The sequence below is a fragment of the Dermacentor silvarum genome, chromosome 9 (assembly GCF_013339745.2).
Source record: "Dermacentor silvarum isolate Dsil-2018 chromosome 9, BIME_Dsil_1.4, whole genome shotgun sequence".
Classification (NCBI taxonomy): Eukaryota; Metazoa; Arthropoda; class Arachnida; order Ixodida; family Ixodidae; genus Dermacentor; species Dermacentor silvarum.
The window spans coordinates 143453950-143476353 of NC_051162.1; the positions used below are offsets into that span (position 1 = coordinate 143453950).

Sequence of the window (22404 nt, forward strand, 5' to 3'; positions counted from 1 at the left end):
AGGGGAACCCGCGGCTGGACGTCTGAAAGGAGTAGGGTGCATGGAGGACTGGCGAGATGCGTAGGTCCAACGGCGACGGCAATAACGAGCAATGTGCCCGATCTGATGACAGGAGAAGCAAATGGGCTGATCGTCGGGCGTTCTCCATTCCGCAGGATTGCGGAAGGAGATGGGAAAGGTGTAGGAGCGTCGAGCGGGTCCAGAGGAATAAGGCCGAGCGTCAGGACCAGTCAGTGGGCACGCTGATGGAAGGCCAAGATTGGCAAACGCCTGCCTGACGACAGCTTGAATGAGGGACACCGATGGCTGTCACTGACGTGGGTTGTAAACACAGGGGGTTGAATAGGTGCAGGACAGGCGGCTTCAATCTCGCGACGAACAATGCGAGTAACGTTGTCACAGGTGGGCGGCAGGCGAACGGCATCACACGATGAAGTTACAGCCGTATTGGGCAGCCGGGTAAATCTCTAGGTAATACGGCGGCTCTTCGCGTGTTCAAACCGCCGGCTGATTGTGTCGACGGTATCAACGCTGGTATAGACGAGCAGGTTAAAAGCATCGTCGGCGATACCTTTGAGCACATGAGAAACCCTCTCGGACTCAGGCATGCGCTCGTCAACCTGGCGGCAAAGAGCAATAACGTCCTGAATGTAAGAGACGTATGACTCGGAGGATGTGTGTGCACGAGTCGCAAGTTCATTCCGCGCAGCAAGCTGCCGACCGGTGCTGTCACGGAAAAGGTCGCGGATCTTCTCTTTGAAAGAGCCTCAGCTGGTAATGTTCGCCTCGTGCGTCTCGAACCACACCCGTGGTGGGCCATCGAGGTAAAAAAAAAGCACGTTGGCGAGCATAAGGGTCGGGTCCCACCTGCAGCCGGCGCTGATCCGTTCGTAAGGTTGAGCCATTTGTCGACGTCAACCCCATCCTGGCCGGAAAATACGCCAGGATCATGAGCTGGAGGCAGAACGATGTAGGTGGGAGCCACGGGAGGGGCAGGGGGTGAAAACGATGTGCCTGCACCGACTGACATGGTCGCAAGCGTGATGAGGTGGCTGTTGCGCGGCTCCGTGATCGAAACAGGGAACTACCCAGCACCTCCACTACAAAGATGTTACGTAAAACGACACAAGGCGGGACTATTTACACTGTATTTAAGGTATGTGAGAGACACAGTAGCCAAGATGGTGGACAGCCACCAGCACCAGAGAGAGCCGTCTTTTTCGTCGCCTGCCCCAGGCTGAATGTCTCTCTCGTAGCAATACTGTTCAGATTTATGCTGTCAGTGTGATGGTATGTTTTGCCTATCCACCATAAAAGTCGTAACTGTATTGTGCCTCCAACGTTTTTATTGCGATAGCAATTATATGGACACTTAAACCGGATTTCTGCCGTCGCCGTCACCGTCGTCGTCGCCGTGAGGTTCCCTATTGATAAAATCTTCGCCGCGCGCCGTATGCCCGAGCGGAAGCGTGCGGGGACGCGCGCTATCACGGAGAGCGAACGCACTCAATCACCCACGCGCAAGCAAGGAAGCGGGAAGCCAGCGCCGGAGGGAGCGCGGGGGGGGGGGGGGGGGGCGCACTTCTACTCTGCCAACAACCGCGCTCGCCGCTCGCCGGCACCGTCTCTTATCTCCACACGGCTCTGACCTTTATGCGCCGTGCATTCGCCGCTCAGTTTCCGTTGAAGCGATAGACCGCACGTACCTTCGCCCGCTGCGGCGTATGGGCTCGCTGCCAGCGTTTTGACAGTCGTTGTCTGCAGTCATTCAGTGTGATCTATTCATGTTTGTTTGTGCGCGCTCACACCACGCTTTTTCATTCAGGTAGTAATAGTCGGGCCACATTTTCCAACGCACGCTACACATGCAATGCTGCCCGCATCGGCAGTGCAGCACTACAGGTGTGTCCCTTCGCACGCGCTGCCCACGGGAAGCGCTTCTCATCAACACCACCGTTTCACACGCGCCTTCTCATGGTCATCGAGTCTCTCTTCATGTCGGTCTACTTACGCCGCAGCACACCTGCTTACTTAATCAGCTCATGTTTACTACAATTCATATTGCTACCAAAGCCGCTCACCTTACTTCGTATGACATTGCTGTGTTGCGATCGTATTCATTGCTTCGCCCTTAGGGCGAAACTGTGACATTTCTTTATGCGCTACATAGCTGACAAGCTATGCCTAAATACACACTCCAAAGCTGACGAACGCATCGCCTGGGACGCATCCGCAGTAATGTCGCAACGACGAAGAAGATGTATGATGCTGTACGAGGGACGAATGGAGATCACGGGTGTATGCGCAAAAACATTCAGAGCCCTGTCGAGGAAAGGGGGGTACGCGAAGCTTGTGGCAAGACGACGCTGTCGCAGGCATTTCGCTTGATTTGCCCTAAACTCAGGGTAGGCGGCTCTTTGCTGACGTTTGGCCTCAACATGGTGCTCCCGCAACTCGGGGGTTTCGCCTGAGCTTTGGAAGCCCTCACGCTAGAATTGGCACGTCGACGACGAGCCCTTTCGCGAGCATGTTCGCGGTGCCATTGCTGAAACGCAGTCTGCTCCTCGACGGAACGCAGAACGCGCGGCCTTCCCATCCTGTCGCAGAAACTGATCTCAGGCGAGGGAAGCCCCGCGAAGCGCGCGCCAGCCCCCTTTACTTTCCTTTCCCTCTCAGCTACGCTCCAAACGACCCTTATTGGTCGCGTGCGTCACGTGATCCGGCGCCGGCGCAGCATTCCTCACACGTGCGCTCTCTTTCTTCCTTCATTTGTTTCTTTGTCTTTTTTTTTCTTTTACTTTCTTTCCTTCCTTTCCTCTGTCTTTATTTCTTGTCCCTGGCTTAAACCCGAATATCCCTGGCATATCATACCCGCATTGGATATGCGGGTATGAGCCATAGTAGTTTTAACGTTACATCGCCGGCGCAGGCTAGCATATACAAGCTTCGCTTGAAAATTTCCCACACGCACAAAGCAACATTTATGTATTCCGTGCCGCTTGTGTCACAGTTGCACATACCCATTCTGAAAGATTGGTCAAGAAAGGTCCACTTACTGTCACGCAAATGGAATGACTAAATCTAAGAAATTATTATAAATGCTAGAACGCATGAAATATAAGCTATCATTTCATTAACACGTCGGTGTGCTTTAGTGAAATCAATCACCTGACATTTCATGTCAAACTTCTTTGTAGAAATTGTATTAGTACATACCCATTCTGAGGGATTGGCTCTGAACGGGCGCAGGCTATTGATGGAAAACTATCGGTAAATTCACTATACCTGCTATTGAGCTTGATTACGACGACTGCTACCCTCTCACTAATGCTGTAGAATTCATCAGTGTAGCCCGCTATGTCCTTATGGATTGGAATTCCTACCCCGTATTCTCTCTTATCTGGAAAACCTTATCTGACTAACGACGTGGCCGTTAGTCAGCACTGTATAAGCTTCGCCGTTTCTTCGAACGTCAACAAGGCTAATAATTTCTTAGGCAATGCCTGATAATACCTCAAACAGCCCTTTAGCTAGCCTCACTAGAGAGCATTCACCTGTTTAACGTTGCCAGGTTCAGCTTCCAGTGGCGCCCTGTCCGGATGCAGATATTCTTAGCAACCTCTGCAGCGTCGCAAGTCTGAGCCGCCGCCTTGGTCAGATGCTCCGCAACCGCTGGGGACTGAGGGCCATGGGTTAATAGCACGGGTCATGAGTTAGTTAGCGGTTGAATACTGCACCAGGGAGGCCAACTTCTGTTTTGGTAAGAGAGTGCCTTTGTTGAAGTTTAGTGGGCCTTCCTGAATTGGTTGCGCCTGCACTAGTATATCCCCGCTGGTTCTCGGCAACTTTTCTGCCGGTGTCAGGCGTCACTCCAAGCCTGAAAATTTTGTGAACTGGAAGATGATTCGAACCTACGACCCTCGGATTAGAAGCTCGTTGTTCTACCTCTGCTCCACGCCACCACGTTTTGTACATATATGTGCTGCTTATTGTAAGCGATACAACTACGCGGAAAAAAACAGCTTCTTGCCTTGAGAAGTGCAATGTCGTACCATCCACCGTATACAAACGAATATTTCGGATGCAGCTTCACGCTCTCAATGTAGATCTGGTCAGATTTGTCTCGTTTTCCCATTGCTTCCGTTGAGTTGTAAATGGCCTTAATACTTCTCGCCTTTTCTGTCCTGATCAAAGAAAAAAAGAGAAGGGACCACACAAACACAACAAATGCGCAATTATTTTATTACTCGGAAGTCACGGTACATTGTCAATCACTCAGCAATATTTAAACAACTGCTCCTGATATAAAGCAAAGTAATGTCAGAACATACATCACTTAACCGAAAGAAGCACATTCTTATGTTTGCCGTGACCAACAGTTACGATCCCACAAAAAAGCAAGGCAAGTCCTGAGAGCAAGTCCAATGAGCATAAATCCCAGGGAAAAAAGATATGGCATGGTACTTGACGGTTGCAAGGAAGAAGCGACAAGGGCATATTGCAATAAAAACTGTATGTACTGCTCTTTGAAAGCAACAAGTGGTTGCTCAAAAGTGTGTTGCAAGGGCACAGTCTTTGATGTACTATCGACCAAAATAGTTTACGGACCAAGGGATCTGACAAAAAGCTGAATATCTCCGCAGCCTCAAAACGCAGCGTGGTATTCCAATTTCCAGACTCTACTGGTATATGAGAACATCATTGTGATGTACGGTTTTACTGGCTACTTTTAAAGGCTGCTCGGATATTTAGCGTTTCCTGAGATCCCATGGTCTGTAAAATTTTTGGCTGATAGTACATCACCGACGCCATAAACGTCTATCTTAGTTTCTTTTACTTGCATTTCTAAAGTTGCTCTCCTTTTGTGTAATGTCATTATCTTATTCATCTTGATGTTCAGCTTTGTGTGCAGAGGCAAATGTTGTTTCTGGCTAAACTTATTACACTAAATCTAGTCCTAGCTAGAGCAGCTCGTATCGCTTTCAGTGAGATATTGGCGACCAGGCCATGAGTGCTAGGGGGCTTACAACCAGCAGTAAAAGACCGAAATGTTGTGCGGTCAAGGGACAGTTGAGGAACATTTCTTATCTGGCAATCCGCGGGAGTGTTCAACGTAGAGAGACAAAAAATCAGCGAAGGAAACATTCTATGAAAGCTTTTTGAGAACGGGTTTGAACACCTGAACTAAAAGAAAAAGCTTTTCTTGCTCATTATAGCCGGGCTTTTACAAAACTTATTCGAAACAAGCTTTATCGCAAAAACTTTTGCCACCAACACGTCAGTCGAACACCGATCATTTACACGTACCCGTGTACCTAACACTCCGCCTTAAAAACGTTATCCTGCATTTGCGAGATCTTGTTGATCAGTCGGAAAAGTATTGGTTTACTATAACCAACGTGGTAACATGATCTTCATTGGAAGGACTTATTTATGCATCATAAGTGAGTATTTCGCCTGGGAAGACCAAACCCCGAAAGATATCGCTAATCATGTTACTGCACCACTAATAGGACATAGGGCTTTAGTAGATCGTATCTGATTTGGCAGATTAACGGCATACGGATAATAGGTTTCATAAGGGTGTCTGTGGCATGTAGGATTAGATTTTGCAGCATTAGGCTTTATTTGCATGAAACCGCGCCTTTATCCGATGTTCGGAAACGAAAAAGTGGGAAAAGCGAGTAGTACGCAACAGCTACACCATTTAATTCATTGAAACTCTGCTCGTGCAAGGACAATTTAAAAACGTTCGTCACGAAAGATTTGCGAAGAGGTTACCGATAATGCCGAATACATTGGACACCATTCGAGAAAAAAGTTTGAAGTACGATTCCACTGCCCAATCTTCCATCAAGCGTGTGTTGACACGCTACAATTTACTTCGTAGCATTGACATCAAATGAAAGCAGATGTTGTACGAGTCATTAATTTTCACCGGCCACTACGGCCACATTTGCCGCTTTAGCCAGTACTACGCTTAGATGGTTCCAGTGCAAAGTCAAATATGTAAAAACAAACCGAGACAGTGAGGAAAGAAAATGTCCATTGTACACGTTCTATATCACTCCTAAAAAGTCCTACGTGCTTCGTTGGAAACTCCAGACTTCTTCTCCGGGGCACCTAACAACACTCTATACACCTTTCATAACGCTGCCAAGTCATCAATAGCTTACTTTGTTTACTGCCGGTGGACCATTGGAGTTACCGAATGGGTACCAATAGAAGGGAAGCGCAGTCGAGCATGGCAGAAAACTAGATGGGATGATAAAGTTAGGAAAATTGCAGGCGCAAGTTGGAATCAGCTAGCCCAAGACAGTGTTATTGGAGATCGCGGGGAGAGACCTTCGTCCTGCAGTGGACATAAAAATAGCCTGCTGCTGATGATGATGTTTACTGCCACGCAAATTCCTTGATCAGGCGTTGCAGAATAGCCCCTGAAATACACAGGCACACTCGCTTCTAGCTTGCCAATTCCCTTATTTCAAAGTTAGAGCTAGTTCTCTGCGATCCTACATAGAATTTATCCTGGCAGACCAATTCTAATTCCAACAGACCAATGGTTGTCTTATCTAGGTAGTACAGCACCTGCCCAAGTCTATATATTTATCATTACTTAAGCTAGAATATCGGCTACCCCAAATTTGGCTCTTATCCAAACCGTTGTCTTGCTACCTCTCAACATTATTTTTCGTTCCATCGCTAGTTGAACGCTTCTGAAATTTCTTTGTTTTCCTCCCCATATGTCTGCTGTTTGTCCTTGTACGAGTGTAAGGCTGCGATTGTACATTTTTGCTTTCAAGGATATCAGTAAGTTGGGGTCTGGACCAAGCAACTGCCTGCCGTATGCATTCCAACCAATTCTGGTGTGGTGTGACTGAATCGTCGATCCAAACACAGACAGATACGCAGGTTCTAGAGGCTGCCTGCCAATCAAGAACTATCGTTTTCTTTCCAGGCTATTAGCCAGTACGCCGATCTTGTGTACTATATTTTTGAAACCTGTTCTTACACTTCTGTCAACCAAGGTCATCAATCATGTTTTGCAATTTGCTATGTAAAGTTGTGCAACAACACATTATCATGTGCACACATCAGCCTGCTGAGATGCCCGAATGTGCCCTGTTGATTAATGTACTATATTGTTACAGGGAGATCTCAGAAAGGGTTTATGTTCGAGATTTACAAATGACAGCGAGTGGCACCACAACAACAAACATGGCGAGCAGGGACACAGCTCTTCCTCTTTCTCGTTTGCTATGCTCAGTGGTGCACCGAATGGGGGAAGGGAGTTTCGAGTGCGGTAACCGCCCCCTCCCTCCTGAGGCCGAGTTAACCCGCCCCCCCCCCCCCCCCTGCACGCATCCAGCCCCACCAGCCTAACGTGTAGCGTCAGTACTCCGTTCACATTATCATTATAATTCAGGAGGTGGCTCGCGGTCGAATTTGCCTTATTAATAAAAACACTCCATCACTGTCTTGAATTTATTCTTTCACTCTTAAATTACTTTGAGTAAAACACTAATGTAATAAACATCGTCATTATCCTTGGTGTCATCATTATTATAATTCTTAGGCATTTTATTTGTTGTTGGATTCCTTTGGCTAAAGCAAGAAAATTGCATATTATGCAAAGTGCTTGCTTCCCCCTCCCCACCAAAAAAATTAGGTGCGACGGTCAACGCAGAATGTTTAGGTATCCTGTGATCTGTAAACACATGCATGTGTTCCGCAAAAACAAAGAGGACTATCAAGCAAACTTACAGCTTAACCAGCAAAAGATGACTTTTGAATGTTATTAGGCACAACACTATGCAGAGATTAATTGCCACGCAAGACAAGAAAAATTTGTAATTAGTACGCTGAATCAACAGTTTTTTAGCATTCATCCTTGGTACCTTAATCATGAGAAGAAAATTCACAGTGGTCGAATTGAAGAAGCCTTTTTTTCCTTACCCGCTCGTTACCATTATCGGCCACCTTCGATAATAATATTTTCAACGTTAGAACTGGCCCAATGTTTCTCCCACGAATAATTCCAGCGTAAGAATTTTTTGTAAATACAGGCCCAGAAGAATAAAATCGGAGCTGGAATGCATGTGTTTTGTACTTCAAAGGTATAAATAGCAGTTTATTGAACACATTGATCTCTATACAACGGCTTTATTTACCGCATGCATTTGCATCATATTTAAGCAATGTTTGAAACAGCAATCAGAATCTACCACTCATTTGCTAAACTTGATGAAATAGCAGAAAAAAAGACAATAACGCAAGGATATGAGAGTATTATACTTACGGTTTCATCACACAGTGCGCGGCGGTCAGCAACACGTTGCTTGTTATAATGCTTGAGCCGCAGTGCGTAGATTGTCTCCGCCAGTTCACTAAAAGGTGTACCTGACAAGCACAAACTGTTTTTAGTGCACTAACGGCAATGCTTTACAGGCAAGTATGCCTTAACTCTTCTGAATTGCAGTGTATAGTAAAAAAATGTACTAAATGAAGCAAGATCCGTCAAAGAAAAGAAAATGAAAAGAAAAAATCTTCCTCTGCTATAAAATTCAGGTCTCCTCGTTTACAACTCAAGTGAAAGGTAAACGTTATGGTGCTAGAACTTCTCTCACGGCAGGTTCCATCGAATTGGGATATTGGAAATATTACCGAAGGAACCAGGCCAACAGTACCCAGCACATTAGGGCAAACATTTGGTGAATTCGCCCGAGACTACAGCTCAACCTGGATGCCAGGCTGATTAGCGTGCGTATGCTCGGTGGCTCGTATTGTCAACTGTAGGAGCCTAGGTTACGGTAATGGTCATTCAAGTAACTACAGGAGACAACCGATGCGGAATTTTAGTCTCCAAGATGTTCTAGATTTATTGATGCGTGGGACATGGAGTTTTCTTTGGCAGCAGCATAACATCCGATAAAAAATCCTTCTGACTAGTCATGTTTATGTTCTTCTAAAAATGTATTCTCCTTCTGAAATGCGTCTCTATGTGACGTCTCTACCGTTGTCATGGTCTTCTATGAGCAAGAAAGCAACGCTCGCGCGACAATTCTGATGGTTCGTGGGTCAAGCAAGCACCGCTCACGCAGCAATTTTGTTGGTGCGCGGGTCATCGTCGTCATCGTGTTAATTAAGATAGAGTTAATTCAGGCACTCAAACCCACGACTTCTTATGTCAATTAGGGCCAGGTTAATGAAGGAACCGGTAATTAAGGTAGCGTCAATGAAGGCGGTCCAACCCACGCACTTTGGTCGGAAAAAACAAGCAATAAGATTCTCATTCGAATGATAATGTCAAGTAATATAACGAATGTCTCTTGAGCACGCCGGCTATCGCCTTCAACCTCTTTGGTGTATGGTAAGGTGATTGTCAGTTTTTCAGAAGGGATTCAGTCTAACGCGTAGCATAATACCTAAATTTTCAGATGGTAAACAACAGTGGTTCTCGGTTGAACGAAAACAATCATGCAGATCCGAGGTGCTATGAAAGTATTTATGTGAAGCATTTTGCAGGTATCTGGCTTAGAGCACTGCACGGGCTCGGGCTTACCCGAAAGCCAGGGCCCGGCCCGTGGGCCGGGTCGGGCCGGGTAGGGCAGTTTTTTCACGGGCTCGGGCCGGGCTTGGGCACGGCATGGGCTTTTTGACTCGGGCCCGGGCCGGGCTCGGGTATTTCGACACGGGCCCGGCTCAGACTTTCTGGTGGTGTGCATGTAACTTGAGGCGAGTTAGCCTTGCACGTCTCGACTCTGAAATACCTGTTGCCGCGACGCAACTGGAAGCTAGCAGTGCTACTCCTGTGTACATCCCTTCTTCCGTCGTATATTGCGCTGTTTCACCAGAATGCAAAAGGCCACAAAGACCGAAGTCACCTCAAAACAAAGGATGCCAGTGTATTCCTTACCTAAATCAATGTAATTAATGCTTTCTGCGCGGTGTAAGCGCGTTCACGACTTGCTGATTCTTAAAAGGCGAATTTGTAAAACGATGTCTGGTAAGATTAGATAATTCGTCACGCGGCGGAAATAAGGCACTGCGTCTATCCGTGATTAAAGGCATGTTCTCAGCCTGCCTCCTAGCAGCAGCGCATTACGCTGCACCATGAAGGAACGAGAAGCTTTCTTTCTCCATTTACTCTATCGATGCGCTACGCTCACGACCGGTCGTGGCTACAGTTGGGCTATAGTGTACTAGAACGCGGTTGGGTGGGACGAGGGGCTGAGGCGACGCATGCTTTGCAGTGAGGCGCCCGACGTGGAAAAATTCTGTGGCGGCTCTGGGATAGAAGTGGAATGGGCCGCATCAAGGTCACGCCGTTGGAAACTGCTGGCGATAATGCTCGGCAGGGTCATTGGTACTACTTTGCGCGCTGGTATTTGCGTTCAAACTGCTCAAATGGTGTTCATAATTGCATATGGCATACATTTATGCCTTAATAATAAATAATTTCATTCTCTTCTATTCATTTTTAATGCCGCTCGGTGGTCTTTTTCAGTCTCGGGCCGGGTTCGGGCCGGTTTCGAGCAGGGCCGGGCCGGGCTCGGGCCTAAAGTAAAGGGGTGGCGGGCTGGGTCGGGCGGCTAACGTAGATTACTCCCGGGCCCGGGCCGGGCCCGGGTCTCGCCATAAAACTTTTGATCGGGCTCGGGCGGGCAGGCTGATGTGAAATCAGGCCCGGGCCGGGCCCGGACTGAAAAAATCGGCCCGTGCAGTGCTCTAACCTGGCTATTCAGCATTGTTCGGGGCTCCGAAAACAATTTCAGGTGCACCAATGTGTTCCTCTAAGTTGAGTAGTTGTGTGTGCGGCTCCCGATCTACGTGTGTGTGACGACGTCAACACGATGACGACTACGTTGAAGACGATCTAGTGGCGTCACCGACTACACGTTAGAGGGAGAAAGAGACGACATTTATTAAGGCGAAAGCCTTATATGTCTGATGGTTCAGTCGACCTTAAACGCCCTTGAGCGAAAACCGTGTCGTCGACGCGAAATCGTACACGATGACGACTCGGTGTAGTAATTTACTTACTACACCGCCCCGGCATCGTGTCTTAACCATATGAAAACGCTCACGCAACAATTGTAAAGGTGTGCGGGTCACCGTCGTCATCGTGGTTAATAAGATAGAGTTCATTCAGGCACTCGAACCCACGACCCTCGGTGGGAGTCAAACCCTCGATCTTATGTGGGAGTCGAACCCATTGCCTTTGGCGTTAAGACTAAGTTAATTCAGACACATTTAGTCTAATATACAGTTAATTAAGTAACTCCTACCCCCCACCTTTGGTGGGAGTCGCACCCTCAACCTTTGGTGATAATTGGGACGAGGTTAATTAAGGCACAGTTGATTAAGGCAGCGTCAATTAAAGCACTCGAACCCTCTACCTTTGGGCGGAAAACACAAGTAATAAGATGTATTAATGCATTCGATTGATGATGTTAACTAATTTAAATAATGTAATGAGTGCGCAGGCTCTGGCCTTCACCTTCTTTGGCATATGCTAAAGTGACTATAATTTTTTTATGTGGTGGGGTGCCTTTTTCGTAGGGTGGAGCCCTAAGTCCAGGGCCCCATTGGCTCGCGCCACTCGGCGTTTCCGCAGGACCAGCCGTCAGTGCTCTTGCGAGTCCAAGCTGGTCAGCTCTGTCTTCCAGGAGGAAGGTGAAGGTGAAGGAATAGGGGAGTAACCGAGAGGATGGGGAGATTCCAAGGTGCAGTGATATACTGTGGGCTTTGGTCTACAGTAGGGACAGTATGTGGGATATTGAGTGGGGTGGAAGAGGTGAAGGTAAAAGAGACAGGGGAATGAATCAGTTTGAAGCTGTCGCCATGCGACGGAATCTTCTCGCCTAAGAAAATTATGTGGTGGGGGGAAGCATCTCTTGCTATTTCTGTAATGTTGTAGAGTGTCAGTGTAGTTCAGTTCTTCTGACGCGTTAGACAATCTTACGTACATATGGCTATATTGAACGGCAATAGCATTGGTACTTCGGCGAATGAATACTGAAACTCAATTAACTTGGGCAATCATTAAGTCTGTACAGCATCGCAATGTTTCTACGTAGCGTAAGATGCTATGAAGAAAGTACTCGGCAAAGCGGGCCGGTCCCAGAGATCGCACAGTCTAACACAAAGCCTCAAAATGCGAGCAAGGAAGGAAGACGACGAAGTACTGCGGCACGGACGCACCGAGCTAGTGCCGTTTAGAGCTGCCTATTACTAGGAATAAAGGCAACAAAGTGGCACAATTTGCATGCACCAAGTGTTTCAAAGTGCTGGTTGGCTTTGGAATGAGAGAGAGAGAATAAACCTTATACAAAACAGCACGCAAATGAAACGAGCGTAGGTAGGTTCTCCGCTCGGTAGTGTGTGGTCTCCACAGTCCAGGAGTGCAGCGGCCTTATACCCGTGCCACAGGGGCAAAGTAAAGTGCACTTTGAGCGAGTGCACTTTAGCGCGCTGAGTGTCAGTTTGGCGATGCGCTGATACACGAGTAAGAAAAGCGTTCTTTCAAATTGATGATGGCCATAGCGACCGGGAGTAAGGCGGGAAAGCATATATTTATTAATATAAAAATGCGTACAGGAAAAGAGTTCATTATTGTTAGAAACAACATTTACAATCCACCTTTACAAGCGGCGGCCACGACGGCAACTTGACCAGCAACAGTCAAAACGACTCGATCCGCCAAACAACTGCACATCCATTACCCGGCGTGGTCGTGAACAGCCCGAGAGCGAGAGTAGTTTTTTGTTTTTCTTGTTTTTTTTTTGCGGTGTGGCACATTTTATTATCTTGTAACGTTAGCAATTTAAAACAATGTTATTAAAAATTACTCCTGACTCTTCTTTGGGTATCACTTTATGTATCTTCTAAGCATTGCTAACGAGGCTACACACTTCGCCGCCGCCAAGTGAGTTCGCCGAACACACTCACCGGCGAGTGCGCTCTGCAGTGAGTGTGACTAAGCGTTCCCGTGTTGCAGCCTGCGAATCAGACTAGCCGCGAAGTGCACTTGCTCCTTTACTTTGCCCATGTGGCACAGGTATTAGCCATTCTTCTCGCTCAGTGACTAATTAGAGCTTGTCCACTGAGTCGCAGCTGGACTGCGCTGCCTCCCATAAGAGTGTTGTGGGGTGTGTTATGGGTGCGAGCTATGGTTTGCTTGCTCATGCCCATACAATCTGGTTGAGCGTTACGCATTCATGACAGTATGGGCATTTATAATAACACAGCACCGGGTGTATAGCCTGGTAAGGACTCAAGTGTGGATTTCAGTTTGGTTGGGCTTTCCGTCATACTACGGCTTCCGATCCGATGGGACGGTAACAGCGAAATTCGTGACAAGTCGTAGTGTTGTAGGGTGTGCGTGTACATTATCAATATCGGTTCTGAGTGCAACTTCTCGCCGCTCCCTCTCGCGGCTCCCGGTCTGGACACACTCTGGCGCAGACGTGTGTCTGTTGATTGCTACGTAAGGACTCATTCCCAGGATACCGCACGATGTGTTTCTGGTGGGAGTTGGTGTGCTCCACTGGGAATTCGATGTGCGGCCATCAAGATTTTGGCCCAGAAATATATGCATAACGTCGGAGAGTCCTTCTGGACTATGACGCACCTTCACTGCAGTCTCGGTATGATGGCTAACGCTGTCGCTAGTTCCTCTGTCTCCGCAGTGATCGCTCTGGAAACCGACGACGCATTTATTTCGTTCCTGCGATTGTTTACGACGCTGCTGACAGATGCGGAGCTTCTTGCAATGTTGCCCGCGTCTACGTACTAGGCGTTTGTACGGTTATTATACTTCGTTGCGAGCGCCGGCGCTCTGGCTTGGGAAATGTGAAAGGTTCGGTGCTTGATCCTGGGAATCACTGAGGCGTGCATATATTCCTGCACTCGTGTGTGGGTTTTTGATGGTGCGCTGACCTTCCCTACGGAATATCCGAGACATTTTAAGAAGCAGTATCCCACTGTTGTGCGTTATAACATTTCCTTCTGGTTACCAGGTGGGTCTCTATGATTTCCCGTGCCTTCTTGAACAACCCTACCTCCTCGTGGCCGTTCCATTTGAGGGTCTGAGCAGCAGTTTTTCTAAGTTGGCTTCCCACGTTAAGAGTTGCAGTGAATGAAGCCTACTTGCCGTATGCGAACGGCTCCCGATAACGCTATCGCGTTCTACTCTTAAAGGCGAAACTTAAGCGTCCTCCAAGTTTTTTTCGTGGCTCTTCACAAAACACCCGTTTGTTCTGTGGTTTAGCCCTCCAATTTTAACTCTAACTTCGTAGACTGCCAATTAATACCGTCCTGAATGCTACTCCTTCTTAAGTAAGATATGTTATTGGGCTTGTTAGGTGCTCAACTAATGACATAACGTAGCGCAAGGGCACAACCACAAAGAAGACACATGCGCACCTGTGTTTTCTTTGTGGCTGTGCCCTCGTGCTACATATTGTCAATGCTTTTTCTGGTACACCTTTTTTCGCTGATACATATCGTATATCTGTCTGGTGACAACATCACTCAAGAAGTCTGTTTTGTTTGGGCTATTGTTCATAGACTTCTGAATGACTGTTTGGCAGAAAATTGTTGGCAGTAGCCGCCTATAGTGTTCCTGAGTAAGTCTACAAGATACATTAAGCAAACACTGCATACAGAATGCTATACTGAGATTTCACAGAATGCTAACATAGGTGTTCGAGAAAACATCACAGCGAAGGGAAGTTGTATCATAGTTTCGATACACATGTTCACCGTCCTTTTTATGACTCACATCTTTATATACAGGGTGACATTAATTTAGAGCACTTTTTTATGTGACAAATGCACAAAGGGGAAGATTGGACATATTGCAATAACACTGCTTGAGCATATTAAGCCCCCAAGGTACTTACAATCCACGGAATTTGCTCTCTGCTGACTTGCTTGCCTCCGAATATCCTCCCTGTCGGTTCCGACTCACCACAACCTGTGTCAAGAAGTTTACACAGGTGTCGATGAACATTTCACGGCAGTCACTTCTCACAAAGCTTTAAAAAATGTTTTAGTTGCATTTGGGCAGTGTTGAAGTGGCACCATATCCGAATGTTATGTTGGTTTTGCATTTAAAATAGGACGATCAGACAGCACAATAACATACACAGGATCTTTGGAAGGCTAGGCATGCAATATCAGCGCGTCTTATGCTCTTATTAAACCGTCAAAAAGGGTGTGTTCGAATTAACATCTGTGCGATTCTTTCTTTTCAGAAACTGAGGGCATGACGACCTGTTATAAATGTACATTTTCAGACCTCATTGTCAAAATATCAATAAAAGAGCGAATAAATTAGTTGAAAAAAAAGACTGAAGCTGGCGCCGAATCTGCGCAGAGCTGCATCACATTGAACAGATCATTTCCTTTTTCTTATTTTTCAAATGCACTTGATTGCGATTAGTTAAGAACAATAACGTTCAAATATACATTTGTATTCACACATTGCATTTCTAAACACGGTATACATAAACTTTGCGTAGAGTGCTCTCGGTAAAAAAGAGGCTTCTCGCCATATTTACATGGCTTATTTTAAGACAAATTGAAATGTATGTGACGGCAATCGCAAACTAGTCCCTTGTTACATGAGGATCTTGTACATAATTAACAAATGCATTCAGTTTCCTGAAGTATCATGAAAAATACAGTAATATCAAAAAGGAGAACAGTGCGTTACCTAACGCACACATTGTTGATTTCATTCAATGAGAGAAGTGTGATTAATACCGCACCACACATTGTTTTAAAGGCACAAAAACATGGAGCGAAGGGTTAATGAACATTTTCTTTCTATGAATTGAGACAATGAAGTGTTATATCGGCTGCATAAGACTGCAGCATTATTAACAAATGACTAAACCCGATTCAGCAGATGCTATCAGCCCCGTGCGTTTACCCCAGAATACGCGCACCCTCTCAGCAACCACGGGACACATGCAGCAGTGTCGTTCGAAACAATACTCGCTTTGATCTCTCTTTCCTTTGAGACTAGGGTAAGTGTTGTTATCCGTCCCATATCACAAATAAGTGATTAGCTGACAGCATGCAACGATGAATTGTCAAATTGAATAGGCATCAAAAAGCAGACTAGAGAATTCGCCTTCAAAGTTACGATTAGTCGTACATGTCTTCAACCGCTATAGGCCCCTTGCGCCACTTTAACCACACAATCAGTTGGTCGCAATGAAATAATGGGGCGGCAAAAAAAATCGTACAGGTTGCGTTATAAAATGTAATATTACAACTGGAACACTGCGAATAAACCGCGTATCCCATCTCAACTACAACTTACACTTTCTTAGCCCATGCTGCATGACACGTGCAAAACAGTTCGCCTAAATACACGGTAATAATTTCATTGCAATAGCAATAACATTATTACCACTCCAGGCGTCCGTTTGCCGTCGGCTTCGCCGTCGCCGTGAGGTTCCGTATAAAGTCGACGGGCGATAAAATCGTCCCAGCGCGCCGTATGCTCTATGTGTGAGTGAAATCGTGCGAGAGTGAGCCGGCAGTCGCGGCTCAATATCGCGCACACAAGTGCGGCAAGCGGTAAAGAAGCGCCCGGTTTTCCACTCGCGCTCCACGGGAGAACTTTTTTTCACTCCTTTTGCGCAGAAAGTCGATTTCGCATGCGTGACTTTGACAGGGGGGCAATTTGAACTGAGTTGCGACTGCGCCCTCCTCCGTGGGATTTGCCCTGCGGCTCCCTTTCTTCACCCTAGCTTCTTTCTCTAACTCTCGTTCGCAGGCGGAACCGCAGGGCACTTAGCATAACTTTGTGGCGGAGACACCACCTGCTAGTTGTACGCGTGGACCGTGTCTAATCGGAAGCTTTTAAGTTGTATTTGCTGCCCTTCCCATTCAAACGTCTACAAGATTTGTACATCAGTAATGGTTTGAACTGCTATCCGTAACATTGGTTTTCTTTACGGCTGGCCAAATGTGTGCATGTGTATGCGTCCGCACAGGTACCTGTGTATCTGTACATCGACCGTGGTACTCGTGTCGATGCGTGTGCGTGATTATTTGTGACCGAGCATATTGTTTCGTGCTTGGTACGCCTCAACAAGCTTGCTCTTATATGCTTAGCTGCTAATACAGTCCAGTTCAGTAAAGTTGAATTCGCCTTTTATTTCAAGCGTTTTCAGTACCCCGATCAAAAATTGCACAAAACGTATTGGTTAATTTTACTTGCGATGAGGCAATTTAGTTACTGTAACATATTATATTAAGTTTATTTTCCGTGAGCATGAAAGCGTTTCAATGATTAGCTTCTTTTTCATGCGTAAGCATTCCGTGGCGAGTACCCCAACTCCGTCCCGCGAAAAGTATAATGCCTTGTCATCATCATCATCAGCCTATATTTATGTCCACTGCAGATGAAGACCTATCACTGTGATCTCCAATTACCCCTGTCTTCCGCTGGCTGATTCCAACTTGCACCTTCAAATTTCCTAACTTCTTCACCCCACCTAGTTTTTTGCCGTCCTCGACTGCGCCTCCCTTCTCTTGGTATCGATTCTGTAACTCTAATGGTCCACCGGTTATCCGTCCTACGTATTACATGGCCGTGCCCAGCATCATTCTTTCCGCTTAATGTCCACTACAATATCGGCTATCCCCGTTTGTTCTCTGATCCACACCGCTCTCTTCCTGTCTCTTAAAGTTGGGCCTAACATTTTTCGTTCGATCGCTCTTTGTGCTGTCCTTAACTGGTTCTCTAACTTCTTTGTTAACCTCCAAGTTTCTGCCCCATATGTTAGCACCGGTAGAATGTAATGATTGTGCACTTTTCTTTTCAATGACAGTGGTAAGCTCCCGGTCAGGATTTTGCAATGCCTGCCGTATGCACTCCAACCCAATTTTGTTCCTCTATAAATTTCTTTCTCATGATCAGTATCGCCTGTGAGTAATTGACCTAGATAAACGTACTCCTTTACAGACTCTAGAGGCTGCTGGCGATCCTGAATTCTTGTTCCCTTGCCAGGCTATTGAACATTATGTTTGTCTTCTGCATATTAATCTTCAACCCCAGTCTTGCGTTTTCTCGGTTAAGGTCCTAAATAATTTGCTATAATTCGTTGGTGAAATTATTGTATTGTAATTATGGTTCTAATTCGGTGTTCGTTGTTGTAATTATTGCTAATTTTCCAAGCACAGCACCAAGTACAAAATAGTTCAAAGGTGCTCTTAAGAAGCAGGTGAACCTCGTTGCTTGTAATGGCGTGATAAATGGCGCAGTCGTCTTCGCAAAGTCAAATTTTTTTATGGAACATGTAGTTGCATGAAAAATGAAACATTTTACAGCAATAAACATAGTGGAACCAAAACCAAACCCTACGAGCCCCGCTGGGCTCATCATGACCAAACAAATGCGAATACACCCGTGTACTTAGATTTAGGTGCACGTTAAAGAACCCCAGGTGGTCCAAATTTCCGGAGTCCCTCACTACGGCGTGCCTCATAATCAGAACTGGTTTTGGCACAAAAAACACCAAAATTTAAATTTAATTTTTTTAATCATGACCAAACGTGGTCATGTGGAGACCAGCAAGGCTTAGCACCATATTCTTCTCAAAGTCTGTATGGCCTTTTTCGCGCAAACAAACTCTATATGGCACACCACTGCCTGCTTCCCATACTACGTAGAAATGTCAACGCTTCAGGACCTAGATTAACGGGTATTTCCGGTGTTGTCACACCTTGACGAGAAAACATAGATGTCACTCACCAGCACGGTTGAGTTTTTTGTCCAGTTTCTGTAACAAACAAGAGTGAAGCAACCCTTCACCATGGAAAAAATAAGGTGATAGCGCCAGATGCTGTTCATGAATTTCCAGAAATCACTATAGGCACTGATAACGCAATTACTAAAAGCACATCAGACGACGTGCTAAATGTGGCCCCACGAACGAGCAGGTTACGTGGATTTCAGAATTCATTCATGAGGCTGCACGAACTGTGCCCGTCTATTTGCTATTTGTAGAGGTCGATTTTGTATGGGAAAGTCATCCTATTTTACAAGCACCTTGCTTGTGTCCTACGTCTGCAGCAGACGTTTCGCACTGCTTTCTTCATATTTTTGTTTTTCGGAGAACTGCTACATACACGAAGCATTTGGTTTTTTTGGCGGTGAAGATGCAAAACAATTCCTTCTGACAGTTTGTCCCTCGCGCGTAAAATACTAGGACCTGATTTAGTCATTCGTGGCTATGGGGGTGGATCATTTTGGTGTTTGTCAAGGTGTGTAAGAATAGCTCTGGCAAAGCGGATCTTTCTTCGCCTCTTCTCTCAACCTTTCGGGTGCTTGTTGGTGGCGGCTGCTATATTGACGTTTCTGCAACAACATGGGTCACTGGTGATTTGGCACTGATTATTATGCAGTAATATACAACTTGAGCCACTTTGTATATAAAAAAGGCCATTTTCCACTGGGTATGTGGGACGTTCTTGCTCAATCTCCGAGAATGTGCATGTGCGACGGAGTCGGCGCCCGAATAGACATGCAGAACGCGAGGCAAAAATCAAAAAGTCAGCAACAAATGCATCTGAGTGTGAAGGAAGAATAAAAGGGAACAAAATGTGACTAGAGACCGCATGTATCGATGAGCTACATAGCAGTGAAAAAAAAAGACGACAACAGAAACTTGTTGTCGGCTACAGAGAAGTGACCAAGATACACACTAAACATTTTCACACCCTTAAGGGAGTTAAATTGGGTGTTTTCCGCATTTACACCCCTGTGCACACCCTTTTAGCACCCATTTTGTTAAAAACACCCTATCATATGGATGTATACGACACATAAGGTGTGAAGTTGCTCAAAGAAGGGTGTTAAATCGACGTCTGAAGGGTGTTGAACACAAGGATGCATGCATAAATCTGGCCATAAGAACGCGCATACGTCCGCGCAATGAGCCATGTGTCTATGTATGTCATTTTTTTCTAAGATACTGATGTTACTGGCATGACGGGCACTCCAAAACGTATTACCTTGAAAAGTAGACACATTCACTTGCAATTTCATGAAATATCATTAGATTTAGTTCTCACTGTGATACTACAGTGCAATTAGACACTTTTAATACAAACTGCAGTAATTGAATGAAAACGCGAAAGCAACTCGCAAAATTTTGCAGGAATTTAGCGGTGCCTTTAGCAGCCCAACAAAAAGTTGCGAACCACGGTGAGATGTCTTTTTAAGCGATGCAAGGTAGTAATTAGACACGCAGGCATAAAAATTAGGCTAATTCACTTGTCAACCAACCAAGTCAGACAATCCTGCTTACGTAATTGAAGCCCATCATCGATATAGTTCATAAATGGTTCTTTGAATGCCAAGAACTGATGCCGCTAATTGCTTCAGTGTAATGAATTCCGGACTATGGAAATATGGAAAACCGAAACATGTACTGCGGAAGAGCACAACTGTCACTCCTTTGGCAGACGCCACGAGTGATGTGAATGCTTGCGCCTCACACTGTGGCACGACCAATAATGTAGCGCTCTTATCGAGCCACGATCTCGCTGAAACTTCATGCTGTGACCTGGCATGGTCTCCTTGATCGGACGCAGCTGGTATGTTGATCGTACCTGTAGAAGCGCGCTGATCAGATCACTCACGGTCAAGATTTCTGCGATGCACTCAAAGTCATGCAGCCCAGACATCGTAAAAAAAAAAAACCGTAACGCTCGACACGAAACGTATTCGCCACTCCCAGCTCACCGGTACAGCTAGAGACAACAACGAAGTGGCAGCAAGCACGCGGCCACGCCAACAACAAAGCTGTGAGAATAAAGGGGCTACGGCAGAAAATTTTTATAGTTCGACTGAGTTCGGCGCAGCGCGATTTACGCGGCTGCGCCCTCCCGACTGAAAAGCGACCGGAACTAATGCTACGACGCTTTACCGTTGCCTAGACAACCCGGCGCGCGGCAGGGTGGGAAGGCGGAAGCTGCTACGTCACCTCATTGACTCTTGCTTCAAAAGATGCGTTGTCTCTTTTTTGTCTGTGTCCGCGTCTCGCGCTCTGGGAAATAATTTTAAACGTGTGATTGGTTTTATGTGCGGTCTAATCAGAGACGTGGTCCGTGCGTTGTGTATTAATCGTGCCCCACCTCAACTCAAAGCCTTGGCACGCGCTGGAAGATGGATCCACGGAAGCAGATACGAGCAGTTGCAACGTGCCCGGTGTCGGCGGTCGGTATACTACTGTCAGTATGGAAAGTTTCAGGCAAGTGTCCGTTCATTTCAGGGGCGTAGCCAGAAATTTTTTTCGGGGGGGGTTCACCGGCCCGACCGGGGGAGGGGGGGTGGAGGGGGGGGGGGGGCAAGCTTCTGCTTTCCTCAAGGGCACGTGATCGATAATAAATATCGGTAGTTTAAGCAGACTCTATACATGTATATCAAAGACATGGGACCCCCTCGCATGTGCGTGTGCTTGTGAAGAAATTAAGTAAAAAGTAAAGCAAGCTCAGTAAATACAGTAAGTACGACAGACAGGCACAGTGGGCGTTTGGAGCAACGGTCTCTCATCGCGCCGCTGAATGGACCAGTCTTCGAAAACGCATCATTGAGCCGACCCGTGCGATCGGAGAAGCCATCATTAATTGTTAATTTCCGTTAAGCGTAGATGGCGTCGTCCTCGTCGGGGCGAAGTGCGTTTCACAAGTCAAGGACGGCTATACGCGTGAAAATGCACGTGTGACCAGGCTATACCTACTCCCATAGCAATAGCTTGTTCGCTGCGTCTTTGCGCTAGAAAACTTAAATGCGCGCAAAAACGCGTAAGAATTTTTTTTTTCGAAGCTTTCGTCGCCCTGCTCCCTCATACGAGTGGGTTGCATTTCCTGCGGCAAGTGCATGGGCCGCTGTGTCTTCCGCTGTGTGCGAGCGTGCAGCCGTCATTTGCCTTTACGTCAACAGATTCAGAATTCTACAGAATATTTCACCGCACAGCATAGATATGGCATGAGTACGCATTTTAAGTAGTGCGTGCAACTCATTTCTGCTTCACTTACGCCTGGTGCAAACAGGAAGCGGCCTTGTACCTCACAGAATCTCGACTGATTGGTGTACTAGTGATGCAGGAATGAACTCCGGTATTGTTCAGTGCATAGTGCACATAATCAATTTCTCAGGACGCATGAACTCCGACGAGAACTGTCAGCGCCTGCAACAAGAGTTTACTTACGCTGTACTGCGCCCAGCAGTAATTCATGCTTGTCGGCTGTCTGTTTCGTGCATTCTATTGCGAGTCGGTGGAATTTCACTGCTGTCATCAACCCCTTCGTGTGTACATTGCTGGTTTGGGATTCCACAACAAAACAGCAACTACCAGCCTTCCGTAATTGCTG

The 22404-nt window shown here is 46.4% G+C and overlaps 1 protein-coding gene across 1 annotated transcript in view; it reads right to left on the reverse strand.

Moving 5' to 3' along the window:
• Positions 1-3004: 3004 nt before the first annotated feature.
• Positions 3005-22404, reverse strand: part of LOC125939915 (brain-specific serine protease 4-like) — a 114762-nt gene continuing 95362 nt past the window's right edge. Inside the window, exons 2-6 of the mRNA XM_049655441.1 lie at positions 18779-18806; positions 14907-14980; positions 8300-8400; positions 4031-4184; positions 3005-3025 (exon numbers count right to left, since the gene is read on the reverse strand). Of these exons, the coding sequence (XP_049511398.1) occupies positions 3005-3025; positions 4031-4184; positions 8300-8400; positions 14907-14980; positions 18779-18806 (378 nt within the window). The remainder of the gene's footprint in view (positions 3026-4030; positions 4185-8299; positions 8401-14906; positions 14981-18778; positions 18807-22404) is intronic.